Here is a 12,943-nt window from a genome sequence, read left to right on the forward strand (position 1 = left end):
AATCCTCCTCCCCACATTCATTTACAAGTCACTGAAAAAAGCCGATGGAACTGTCCTCCACAAGTGGGGTACAGGCCTCACTAGAGGAGCAGGGGACAAACTAGTTATCTTTCAGGTCAGTTCCTACATCTCTGCCCTGCCATCAGATATGCAGACTTTGCCAAGAGACCAGCCATACAAACGAAGGACCCTCTCCCTCTGTTGAGCTCTCGCACCCCACACCTTTCTCTCCATACCCTAGGGCTCCCAGCTAGGGAACGAAAAGGGGCTGTGTGAGAAAAGCAGTGCTACCGAAAGGTTTAAGCCCAACCCGCCGGGGCACACTGGCTAAGAACCCACCCAACGCTGCTGGGCAGTGATTCTCCTTGAGAACTACCGGTACCAGACGTTCTCACGCCTGTCCCCACTGACAGCACAGTAACGTCTTGGGGCCCCTTGTCCTGCGTCCCACCCGAAGTTTAGGCCAGCCAACATATTCTGACAGCCAATGCAGGCCCCGGGGCACTCCCATCGTGAGGGCTGGACACATGTCCCGACACCAAGCACGTCTGCTGGTGCCGCTCGGACACCCATGTCGGTCAAACGTGGACAACCCTACGTACAGATGCTAGCACGCACACCTCACCAACCCTGTTCTCTCAAGCACATCCTCCTCCCCCAAAACTCCTTTAGTCACATCCTGCGGAAACCACGGACAGCTGGGGTCAAGGGGTGCTTACCAGTGTTGTATCCGTGAGACCCATATCCACTTGGCTGTTGGAAAGGGGTGGCTGATGCGTTCACACTGACATTCACACCATGCTGCTTGGAAGAGGTAGGAGCCACCTGGAGAGCAACAGGGCCAGAAGGGAGGTGAGATAGTGACAGAGAACCGTCACCAACCTGCCCCAGGAACTAGGCACTCAGATGGCTATGGTCTTGAGGCAAGCTGACCACAATCTGCTTAGTAAAATGGGTTCCCTACGGAGCTTTAGAAAATCTACCAGTGAAGTCAAGAAACGGTAGTTTGAAGGAAGGGCAAGTGCCAAGTGGCAGGAGGGAATGAATGACAGTCTAGGGTCCAAAGCTGGACTGTATCATCTCCCCTCTTTAGAGAACTCTAAGAACAGGTCATCTCTATCCCAGTACCTCCAATTCCAGCCCCCACCTCTCCCAGGACAGAGGGGGAATGGTTTTTCCTCATCCATTATTAAAAAATCATTTAGCCATGAAGGCAGCTAGGATAGGGTCCAGGGGCTGGGCTTCTTCACCAAAAGGAAGCCAAACCCAGGTACTCACAGGGAACACAGCAGGCCCATACTGGAAGGTGCTGGGGAGGCCCGGAACCCCTGTGTAGTATGGCAGGCTGGTGTAACTGTAGCCAGGAGGCAGCGCCGGGTTCAGGAATGTCTGCTGCGTCGTGTGGTGAGTCTGCGTCTGGTTCTGTTGGGGTTGGGCCAAGGTTGTGGCCGGGGCTGGGGAGGAGGCATCCCCGCGGCCGAACTTCGTGAGGTCACCTATGACAGGAGAGAGTAAATATACCTGCTGTCTATTTCACCCCCGACCCCAGGGCACAATTACTTCTCCTGGTTTCACAGGACTCCAGAAGACCCCGATTAAAGACTGTTAAAGGTCAATTCTTTGAATTACATTTTCTCTCTGGCTCCATTTGGCATTGCTGAGCACACACTCTGCACTGTGCTAGTCAAGCCTGATGTCAAATGCCTGGGCAACGATGTGGGAGACAGGCTCCCAGAGTAAAGCATGATTTCAGCCCCACCCTCCCTGCCTTCCCCTGCTTTCCCTCCACAAGAACACTCCATGCTGCACTCAGCAGACAAGGACAGGTCAAGGAAAATGATACGTCAAAGAGGTCAGGCATAAAAAGAAGGATCACAGCCTAGTGAGGCAACCAGATTGCCGCTGTGAGCAGGGAACAGGAGCAGAGACAAGCGGAGGAAGGCCATTTCAACCCCTGCACTTCCCGGAAAACACTGGAGAATGGCAGAGAAGCCTGTCAGGGGGTCATCTGGAACCACCGGGAGACAACAAAGTAGGACGAGAAGGAAATGTCCGTCTTCAGTAGCATCCCAAATCTACCAACCCGGATTCATCACATCTGTTCCAGACCTTCCGCCAAAGGTCTTCATTAAAGTTAGAACTGGGTCCCTGCTCGCCATTAACCAGGTTTTTGCCACCAGTCCCAGCACACACTCCTGTCATCTGCACCCCCCCCCCAAGCCGTACCAGAGTAGGGGTTGCTGGCCAGGCTACCGTCCCTCCCCGTCAGCGGTGTGGTGGGCGTGGGAAATGGGATGCTGTAGTAATCCTAGAAGAGACAAAGGGCACAGACTGGATACCACTCATCTGCTCAGCGCAAGGTGAGAGGCGGAATGTTGGGAGCGCTGCATTTATCCAGCCGGCGAGCGAGCTGGCTGGAGCTGGTAAGAACTCCCCGTGACTCTTGCACACACTGTCCCCCTCGCCCGGCCACGGGCAGAGTCAGGCGAGGTCTACGGGTGTGCCCACCGGGAAACAGGTCGGGACCATCGGAACAATAATGCTCTCAAACCATTAGGTGTCGTCCCCAACAGTCCACTGCTACCAAAAAATAGATTCTCTTTCTGTAATTCAAAGTGTCTGACGTGTCAGAAAAAGCATCCAGAGAGCTCTAGGGTATTCTGAGCTATTTTTAAGGTTAAAACTTGTTTATTTTAAGGAGGTCACAACTGATGAAAAAAAAAAAGCTACCTGAGAGCTGACCCACTCCCCCAGTCCCTGATCTTGAATCAGGGTTTGCATCTGGATGTATAGGTTGGGAAAGAGCTAATGGGGGGGACTTATCAACTGAGCACCTGAAACAACCCCCTCAAGGCTGTAAGGTCGCTCTCTCCTCCTGCCCTAAGCACACACTCACCAAGGGGAATCTCGTCTGAAGCATCTGTAAGTCATCGTAACCATATACTTGCGGCTGGAAGACACAAGCATGTAACAGTGTTCACAGGGATTGGCTACCACAGAAGCCAGCCAAGGTGCCAAGGGACAAAGTCAGTCAACAGAACATCCATCCTCATTCTTAGGAAGAACAGAACATAGGTTACTTCCGGCAGTTGCCTTTAGGAAGAAAGAAGTGAAGTACAGACTGGGTGATTTATGAAAGGTCTCGAAACTTGCCATGAGCCACATACCACCGATCCAACCCAGAGGCAGCGGTGGGGCAACAGGAGCCAGGTAGGAACGGCCGTCAGATACACAGCTTAAGACTCATCTCTTTCAGAAAGGATTCACATCTTACTTGTTTTCTCTAACGTATGGGGACTAAGACGTTATGCTGATTGTTAAAAAATGTGCAAACCATTATTGAACGTTTCCTGTGTATGATGCTCGCTTAGACACTTTCTGAGAGGCCAGAACGGGTGTCTTTTTAAACATTTCAAATGAATAGCCTTTACCTTAATTGGCACCAAATCTATGAATTTGACAGAAGATACACCGGGACACAAAGCTACCACTTGTCAAACCACCTACTCTCCAGCAGTCCCAGATCAGGTCAGGGAGCTCTGTTCTTCCCAGGTCACAGCCAGCTGAGAACCTCACAGACAGGGACTCAATCCTACCCAAGAAAATAATTCTCTGAGAAACTGAAAGGGATTCCAGGTGGGCACTCTGGCCTTCAGCTTCCGAAGCCTAGAATTTGTTTCACACAGAGAAAATACACAATAGGAGGAGTGGCCTCCGTTTAGTCCTTCCCCTCTAGAAATGACGATTTTTGCCCCAAACTATGAAGATCAAAAACTGGTTTGCTTACGTGCGACAACCACTCATTTATTCTCTATTTTAATTACAGTCTTCCACCCGAAGCTGGAGCTGTAAAGAGTAGCCACACCATCTTCATCTTTTGCAGAAGCTGCTTCGGCCTCACTTACCGGGTAGGCGTGTAACAGCCCTGGAGCCATGATGTACGGATTAGGCAACAACGGCGGGACCCCAGGAGGGAGGTTGGGAGGAGCTTTTCCTAAAAGAGAGATCCCATTTTTACCCAGTCACACGATCACTCCTCTCCTCCATCCCAGAGGAATGCCGTCCACCTTCTACCTGAAGTCGTAGCGACCGAGCTCCGAGTCGAGGCTGTGACGGTGGAGTTGCTGCTGAGGCTGAGGCCTAAGCTGCTGCCGCTGTGGAGACTGGAGGAGACACTGACCACTGGGGGAGGCGCAGAGACCGTGCTGGACGTGGTGGAGAAAGTGCTGGAGGAAGAATGGAGGTTCGCCTCACTGTCCACGCTTGTGTGCTTCAAAAAGGGGGAGCAGTGGATGAGAAGAGGAAATAGTGATCAGCCAGACAGGTCAGGAGAGAGGCACAGCCCCTTCTGCAGGCGAGAGCACATCAGCCTCCCAATTAAAACGGCCGAGGCAGAGACCTGGGTGTCCTCCACCAAAGGAGTTAGAAGAAATCACGCAGTTTGCTCCGGCTGCCTGTTCCCCCAGAGGCGGCGTCAGGCAGGGATCTAGTTGACAACACCGGCTGCACGCCCTCCCGTCAGAGCACATGCGGACAAACACGCCAGGAACCAATGCTGGCTGGCCAGCGAACAGTTCGGGTCAGGGAAATACAGCCTAGCCTTCTCTCCCACGTTCTCCTTCAGTAGTTCAGCAAGTTCTAATGAACTTAAACCAGAAACAGTATACCTGAGGAAAAAGAGTCTTCTAGGGAAGCCTGAGCACTCCTCTTCCCCTGGGTTTCTGGCAAACTAGACACCTTTGCCCCAAATGGGTCTTCCTCACCGTCTCAGCTTAACCCCACAAATGCTTGTCCTAAATCACCATAGTGAACTTAATTCTCGGATCAAAAGCTTTCCTCTGGCCTTAACTTTCAGAGGATACCCGGACCCTGATCATCTTCAGCAGCCCTGTCCAACATACCCCCACCACCGAGTGAGAACGGCTGTACAGAGGCCCTCACAGGCTCTATCAGAGCTATGAAGCCCTGCACACCTCAGTGTTAAGAAGGAATAAAAAAAGGCAAAGCTTCAGAAGTCACGTCCAGGGCTTTGAGAATTGGCCCACAGCTCAGCAGTATCTCTAGGTTCTTCTGCCTCTCCTGCCTTCCAACATCCTTTTAGTCCATTCCTGCAACCTCAGATCAACGATCACTCAGCCACCGCACGAAGGGATTTCCAAGAATCTCTTCTCGGGAGTCTCGCCGCTAGACTCCTCTAAGTGTAAGAACACTGCCCTTCCTCTTCAGCCGCATCACACTTACCAAAAGAGTGGATGTAGAAGTGCGCCCCGAAGACGTGGATGACGAGAGGGTATTCTGCTGCGTCGATAACGTGCTGCAAAGAAGAGGCAGCCATCAGTCACGGTGGAGTGGTGACTGACCTGGAGCTTCCATCAAGAACACTGACGAGGACGTGCGTCGGTATATGGGACCAGGAAGACCGGAGACCGGGGGGAGCACCGTGGCCGGCCAGGGTGGGGAGCAGACACAGCGAGCGGGGCTGCTGAGAAGAGAGAACAGGCCTCTCTCTCCTACTCCACAACTTGCAGGTCGTGCCCGCTAACACGGCCCCTGGCAGGCAGCAGGGACAGGGCGGAAGCAGAGAACGCTACCTCTCCTCCCAACCCCAACATCCACCTGTGACCCAAATCACCTGCTGTGTTGTGTGGTGGGAGCATTTGCACTCTCCTCACCGTGGCTCAAGCCACCCAGGGGGGATGAGTGTTGACTGGCCGCTGTCAGCAAGGAGGCTGCGGACACCGTCTCGCTGAGAGGGGAGATGCCAGAAGTGGAAGGTGAGTCAGACTTCACTGCAGAGCCTGTAGCACCTGGAAATAAAGAATAATTATCTATCCCATCAGCGGAAAGGGAGTGTCTCTGACAAGTGAATAGACGACTCCAGTGTCGGCCGTCCCCGACACAAGAAACGAAGTTATTTAATAAGGGACTACTGTGATTACATAGACTCTCTTATTATTTTAAACTTTTTGGACATTTATTTTTGAGAGAGAGAGATGGACAAAGACAAAGCCTGAGTGTGGGAGGGGCACAGAGAGAGGGAGACACAGAATCTGAAGCAGGCTCCAGGCTCCGAGCTGTTAGCACAGAGCCTGACACGAGGCTTGAACCAATGAATCGTGAGATCATGACCTGAGCCGAAGTCGGGACGCTTGACCGACTGAACCACCCAGGTGCCCCTAGACTCTCTTATTTCCAACATTTCAGAGCACTGATCTCACTTATCCAGTGAAGGGAACCAAGGGTACCATCACTCTTCTAAGTCAGAGAGCCCTGAGACAGGTCTGAGAGAAAACAGCAGGGCAGGACCACACGAAGACTGTGACCAGAGAAGCCAGGGCGCTTCCCACTATGATCGAAGAAACGCAAACATATGAAAAGGAGAGGAAAACCACTACAACATAGAGGAAAAAGCCTCACCTTCAACAGATTGCGTGGTCTGTAACTGTGTGGCCTGCACAGAGCTGAAGCCATTCTGGAACAAAAAACAGAAGCGTAAAAAACAAACTCAAGTGAAAAGTCGAGTTAGCACAGACTCAGCTTAACTTCAACCAACAAATCTTTCAGAGACATTCTGTAAGCTAACCAAAGGATTAACATAATGCAGACGATCTAAACAAAACGAATTTAAAATGGCAACAAGATAGACCAACCCCATGTGACCCAAAGCAACAGAAGGCAGCGCCCCCAAACCGCTCAAGAGATCCCAAACCCAGAAGAGACACAGGAAAGGCCTGGGGGTCCCTGGGGGAGGTTGGGGAAGGAGGACCGTTCAGCCAAAGCACCCACTGTTCTGGCTGCACGGGACTGTCAGTCCGCTCCACAGCACCTCTGGCATATGCTGTCCCCTCCCCGGGCCGAGACACGGCAAGGTGTCTATCGATACAGACCCAGAAGTCCAGCACTCAGATCTTCGCGCGAGAGAAAACAAGTACTTGACATTGATCCTACGACAAAGAACGAATCTCTAGTGCTGGCTTTAGTTTTCTGACTATGAATCTCCAGGCTTGCTGCAAAGAACTTTTTTATTTCTCCAACCACAGAAATGTGTTTTTTTCAGCTTCTCAGTCAGTACTTCTGTGGCATCCCAGCACCATTTGTCAAGAAGGGAAACACTAACACTGGAGACACTTTGCCCAATATTGTCTTAAACAGCACCCAGGGACTCTCAAAGCCACACTACCTTTGCCTGAGTCAGGTCCTTTTGGGGTGATGAGGAGATGGAGCTGGGGTACCGTCGAGTCTGTGTGGACCTCTGTTCATACAGAGGGCCCTGAGCATTATTTGGGGAGGTATAGGTTGTCGACTGAATTGGACCGCTCTGATAACCGGACTCCTGACTCTGGTTAGATGAAATTGTAGATGAAGATTCACTGTGGGGAGCGCAGAAGGAAAATCTCAGAAAACCAAAACAGAACAGATCCATGGATACTAAGGACATGCTGGAGACCTACTAGAGTAAGTTGATTATAATCAAAAGGAAAATTCCCAACTGCAAATAAAAGACAATTTTCTCTTGACAGCAATAGGAATTTCCACATCCTACAGAATCAGGGGTCTGAACTCAAACTGCTCGCCCACATTCTGTCTTAAGAGAAAGAGGCAAAAGCAGAAAGGATAGACTTTTTTGATCCTTCTGATATATCCTAACATGAACCCTAAGCACAGGGAAAGTCATCTGTTTCTCACATTCATTTTAAGGAATTCTGGGCTCCTGGCTCTGTCAGAAACCCTATTAAATATAAGGTACTGGGCAGAAACTCTGAGAAAAACTATGAAAATATTCACATGACAACGGCAATTATAATCCAATAGATTAGGCAAGGGCCTGATGCTTATATTTTTAAATTCAAGGGACTGAAGAAAGTAGCCTAGTCCCTTAAACTCTGCCAGAACTTTTTCTTTAAATATTTATTTATTTTAAAAGAGAGAGAGCACACGTGCACACAAGGCAGGGGCGGTGGGCAGAAAGAGAGGGAGAGAGAGAATCCCAAGCAGGCTGCGCGCTGCCAGCTGACGAGGGGCTTGACTTCACCAATCGTGAGAACATGACCTGAGCCGAAATCAAGAGTCGGATGCTCAACTGACCGAGCTGCCCAGATGCCCCATCCTCCAGGGTTTTCTATTGCTTATGTTGGCCCTTCATGACACTTACCAGAGAAGGTAGGAAAGGCTCTTTTTTACTTGTGTCATCTATTGATGCTACGACCTCTTTCTTAGGAGGCCAGAGTCCTACCCTTCATATGCATAAGGCCCACACCAAAGGACCAAAGATGTCAAAAGCATTTTTAGCCAGATGCCAAGGTCCTCCTGTTAGAGGTGCTATACGCACCTCTTAAGAACTGGGCGTGGGGACGCCTGGGAGGCTCAGCCAGTTGTGCGTCCGACTCTTGATTTGGGCTCAGGTCATGATCTCATGGTTCAAGAGTTCCAGCGTGGAGCCTGCTTCGAATTTTTCTCTTTCTCTGCCCTGCCCCCCCAGCCCCCCCCCCCCAAAGGAACAGCACACGGACATGTGCTCTCTCTCAAATAAAAACTTAAAAACAAAAACAAAGTGGTGGATGCTTCTGTTAAAAAACCAAAAAAACAAAAAACAAGAACTAGGCGTGGACACTCCAGAAGTATGCAAGAGGTATATTTCCATCTGTTTAGTGTTACAGATTATCTTAGTAACAGTATTTTGAAATGCTTAACAAAATGCTACAATCGGCCACTTTTCCTTCAATCAGAGGCTTGGGCCTCTTTGGAGTTCTAGGAATCGGCAAGAGACAGAAAAAGTGGTAAAAGCCTGACAAAAAAAAGTCTTGATTGAGGTTTCCCCTCTACCTGGCTGTGCTGGTATAGAGGCTACTTGGAGCCTGGCTTGAAGAGGCGCTCGTGGTGGGGGTGGACTCGTAATCAGAAAGGACAGGCTCTGACCCAAACTGCAATGCCCCAAACTGCAGGTTTAGCCCTGAGATATCTGCTGAGCCAGGCATCTCCACAGCCAGAGCAGGAATCTGTAACGAGAAGGTAATGGTTTTATTACAATCTTACTATAAGACTGATAAAAAAAAAAACCTGTTTCAAATTTGCAAACTATCCCCTCACGATCTTGATTCCCAAATCCCGCATCCCCTTTGCCCTAAAATGACACCCATCACAAAGTTCAAGTACCTTAGAAGTCAAGGAGGCCTTTTTCTTCTGCTGTTTCAATTTCTGCTGAGCCGGCTGAGGGCTGGAGGACTGGTTATCTGAAGACCCGGGAGACATCTGTGGGGCCGAGGTGGATTTGCTCGGCAGAGGAGAAGAGGGCGGTGGAGGTGCAGCCGTGGAGGTGGCCACCGTGGGCGGCTTCTCCTGAAGGAACACCTCCATCATGGCCGAAGACGGGGTGAAAGCCTGGCGTTTGCTGAAGGGGCTGTGTACTGTGGAATCGTCTGGGTTCTTCAAATCTGCACGGAGAGTCCCGGTATGTATGGGGTCAGGGATGCTGATGAACGTCAGTGAAACGCTATTATCCTCTCTCGAGCCATAAACAAGGCCCTCAAGAATCAGTACGTCACATAAACAAGTCCTCATCTAGGACTCACTCTCATTTCTTAAAGTGAGAATCACACATCGTATCTGTTCTAAGTACAGCCTAATCAAATCAGCACTATTAGCCTGCTTGTGTAAGACAGGAACCTACAAACTGTCCATGTTTAGAGCGAAAGGTCCTACATAATGCCAAGCCCACAAACCTCCTAAGGCAACGTTTTTTCAAACACTGAAGACCAATCTAGGGAGAGTCCAAACACTCCGTGGTCAACAGAAGACTGCAACTACGATGTAGATGTCTAAACTCGGTTAAAGAGACACCGAGCCTCAAACTTTTTACTACTTCCTAGCTTTCTGAACTCAGCCTGTGTGACTAGAGGGTATCAGTCATGGGAAACTAGCCAGGTGGCTGTCCTCCTGACTTCAAGAAACATTCTCCACCCCCGACTCCTGCAAGCTCCTGGTGGTAATGTTCCAACACGTCACTTTCCACCCTTCTCACCGTACTGCACCAGCGATGGGGACTGTGAGGCGGAGCCCATGTCCCAAGAGGAGGTGGCGGTGGTTCCAGGCTGAGAATGCTGTGCCGCCAGCTGGGCCAGGGCCTGAGCAGTCTTGAACTGCTCCAAGAACTGAGAGCCCGTGGTGCTGCCACCTTTGGCTTCGCTGACATCGCCAAACCCTTTCCCCAACATGCTCACCTGCAGACCGACACAGAGAGGGATGAGAGAGACCTACGGCAAGCAGATGTGTTCACCACTTGGAAAGTCACTCAGACACAGGGGGAGCCAGGAGAGACCCGACAAGTAAAGAATATCACCAGACTGAGTACACAGTCTAGTCCATTAGAGCACAGTCTCTGGAGTCAGACTGCCTAGGTCCAAATCCTGGCTATGTAATTGTGGAAAAACCTATTTGTGATTTCTCTGTACTTCATTTTCCTCACCTGAAAGCAAATGAAAATAGTATTGCATAAAGCTGTAGGGGGATGAAATAATGTATTAAAGCATTTAATATGTGTATGGTACATAATAAGCATCATTGAAATTTACACCATTACTTCCTCCCTCCTCAGGTACAAAGATCTAACGACTGGTGGAATTTTTCTCCTTTAAAAAATTTTTTTTTATTTTTTTGTAAGTTTTTTTTTTTCAAACGCTTATTTATTTATTTTGAGAGAGCAGCAGGGGAAAGGGAGAGGGGGAGAGAATCCCAAGCAGGCTCCACACTCAGCATGGAGCCCAATGTAAGGCTCGATCTCACAACATGACCTGAGCCCAAATCAAAAGTTGGACACAACCAATTGAGCTACCCAGGCACCCCGGAATTTTTTTCCTTTTAAAGGTTTACATCAGGCATCTAGGTGGCTCAGTTGTTAAGCATCTGACCTCAGCTCAGGTCATGATCTCACGGTTCATGAGTTCGAGCCCTATGTCGGGTGAGCAAGAGCCCCACTTCGGACAAACACAAACCCTACTTTGGGTGAGCCCTGCTTCTCTCTTTCTCCCTCTGCCCCTCACTCACTTGCACACGCACACTCTCAAAAATAAGTAAATAAATAAAAAGGCTTACATCAACCAGTATTTGATTATTTTTTTAAACTGTTTTTTAATGTTTGTTTATTTTTGAGAGAGAGACAGAGTGTGAATGGGGTAGGGGCAGAGAGAGAGGGAGACATAGAATCCAAACCAGGCTCCAGGGTCCGAGCTGTCAGCACAGAGCCCAACGTGGGGGCTCAAACCCACGAACTGTGAGGTCATGACCTAAGCTGAAGTCGGACACTTAACTGCCCAGGCGCTCCAAGCAGTACTTGATTACTAAATTAATACGAAGGCTAATACGAAATTTCAGTTCAGCCATTAAGACTCATTTTGCCCCTTCCACTGAACAGCTCAAAAGTAACAAGGAGAGCTAACCGGAGCCTCACTTCAAGACAAAGAAAAGAAAGCTAAGGGCCTGTCAACATCTCTGCACCACACAATCAAATAATGAGTCCGTATGATTCATTTTCTCTGTGTGTATCCAAGTTCTATAGGACAATCACTAATAAGAAAACAAAATTTACTCTTATGCTTTTGGGGGATTTCCCCCACTCCCTACTGCTAGGTAAGACCGCCAGCCTAGTCCAGCAGATGAACCACATGGCTTTGACTACTCCAAAACATCTTCAGGGAGATTCGATCTAGTTTCCGTTAGGTTCTTATTCAACCATATCCTTCCTCATCACCATCAATGAGCAGCGCTCTCTTAAATGAAACCACTCAGTCCAACTCAAGGGAAGACATTTTTCCCACTTCAGTCTATGTCACAAAATTATACGAACAAAAACACAAACACCCGAAGTTGAGTTAAAAGTATAGGACTATGGCAGGGAGATGATCCCACACGGTAACGATTATCAGATATTCTACAAGTGCAAAGCTTTAAAGATACAGCATATTATGTAATGTCCGTGTATAGCGAGCTCCTATGTTATTTATATTAAAATTTTGTTTTACATCTATTAAGTTTTAGAAAAAACTGGTTCTCTAATGTTTCTTTCTTTCTTTTTTTTTTTTTTTTTAAAGAGAGAAAAAGCACAAGCAGGGGAGAGGGGCAGAGGGAGAAAGAATCTTAAGCAGGCTCCATGCTCAGCACAGAGCCTGACATGAGGCTTGATCCCACGACACTGCAATCAGGACCTGAGCCAAAACCAAGAGTTGGACGCTCAACTGAGCGAGCCACCTAGGCGCTCAAGCATCTGACTCTTGATAGCAGCTCAGGTTGTGATCTCAAAGTCATGGGATCGAGCCCAACACTGAGCTCTGCGATGACAGTGTGGAGCCTGCTTGGAGTCTCCCTCTCTCTCTGCTCCCTGCACACTCGTGTGCACTTTCTCTCAAAATAAACAGACATTTAAAAATAATAAAAATGAAGTAATCGTTATAATCCTACTACTGGAAAAATAAAATTATATGCAAAAAGAAAAAAAGAGAAAGTTTTTCTTATGATTTGTTAAAAAAAAAAACACTGGTCCTTGCATCACTGTTTACCCTTAAATGATTCCTTTGCTTTGGTCGTTAACTAACGACCTTGAATTTCTTAACTGAGTCAACAATTCACATGCCTGAAGTACTCTAGGTGTTAATAACTAATACCACTGCTGCTCCCCCATTTGTGTGGCCTTATCCACAATCTTATTTCATGTTCCTACAGCCCTGTATGGCAGGCAGAGCAAGCGCTCTTATCCCCACCTACAGAGAAGGGGAGGGGCAGCAAGTAAACAGAAACATTCAGTAAAACCCCAAGTTTTTGGAAGCTGAGTCCAGAAACATCTGGTTTAAACAGATTTATATGGCAATTCTGCTATCGAGAAATAGGCAAGTGCTACAACTTCCCATCAAAGTTTAACTAGAATTGAAAAAGGATTAAAATTTGATGTCATTTT

At 48.7% G+C, this 12,943-nt stretch overlaps 1 protein-coding gene and 1 non-coding gene across 35 annotated transcripts in view; both read right to left on the reverse strand.

The window, feature by feature from the left end:
- Window positions 1–12,943, reverse strand: part of UBAP2L (ubiquitin associated protein 2 like) — a 39,538-nt gene that overhangs the window by 6,884 nt on the left and 19,711 nt on the right. For all 34 annotated transcript variants that reach the window (XM_045049046.1, XM_045049053.1, XM_045049051.1 and 31 more), the window contains 13 exons: window positions 10,019–10,217; window positions 9,154–9,431; window positions 8,824–8,996; window positions 7,181–7,370; window positions 6,418–6,472; window positions 5,633–5,807; window positions 5,242–5,314; window positions 4,075–4,270; window positions 3,906–3,994; window positions 2,897–2,950; window positions 2,227–2,308; window positions 1,279–1,496; window positions 720–825 (listed from right to left, as the gene is read on the reverse strand). In XM_045049046.1, the coding sequence (XP_044904981.1) occupies window positions 720–825; window positions 1,279–1,496; window positions 2,227–2,308; window positions 2,897–2,950; window positions 3,906–3,994; window positions 4,075–4,270; window positions 5,242–5,314; window positions 5,633–5,807; window positions 6,418–6,472; window positions 7,181–7,370; window positions 8,824–8,996; window positions 9,154–9,431; window positions 10,019–10,217 (1,888 nt within the window). The remainder of the gene's footprint in view (window positions 1–719; window positions 826–1,278; window positions 1,497–2,226; window positions 2,309–2,896; window positions 2,951–3,905; window positions 3,995–4,074; window positions 4,271–5,241; window positions 5,315–5,632; window positions 5,808–6,417; window positions 6,473–7,180; window positions 7,371–8,823; window positions 8,997–9,153; window positions 9,432–10,018; window positions 10,218–12,943) is intronic.
- LOC111558453 lies at window positions 2,371–2,506 on the reverse strand. Its single transcript, XR_002739361.2, has one exon. It is a non-coding gene; the product is annotated as a small nucleolar RNA SNORA58 (small nucleolar RNA).

Source organism: Felis catus, chromosome F1 (genome assembly GCF_018350175.1).
Source record: "Felis catus isolate Fca126 chromosome F1, F.catus_Fca126_mat1.0, whole genome shotgun sequence".
Lineage (NCBI taxonomy): Eukaryota > Metazoa > Chordata > Mammalia > Carnivora > Felidae > Felis > Felis catus.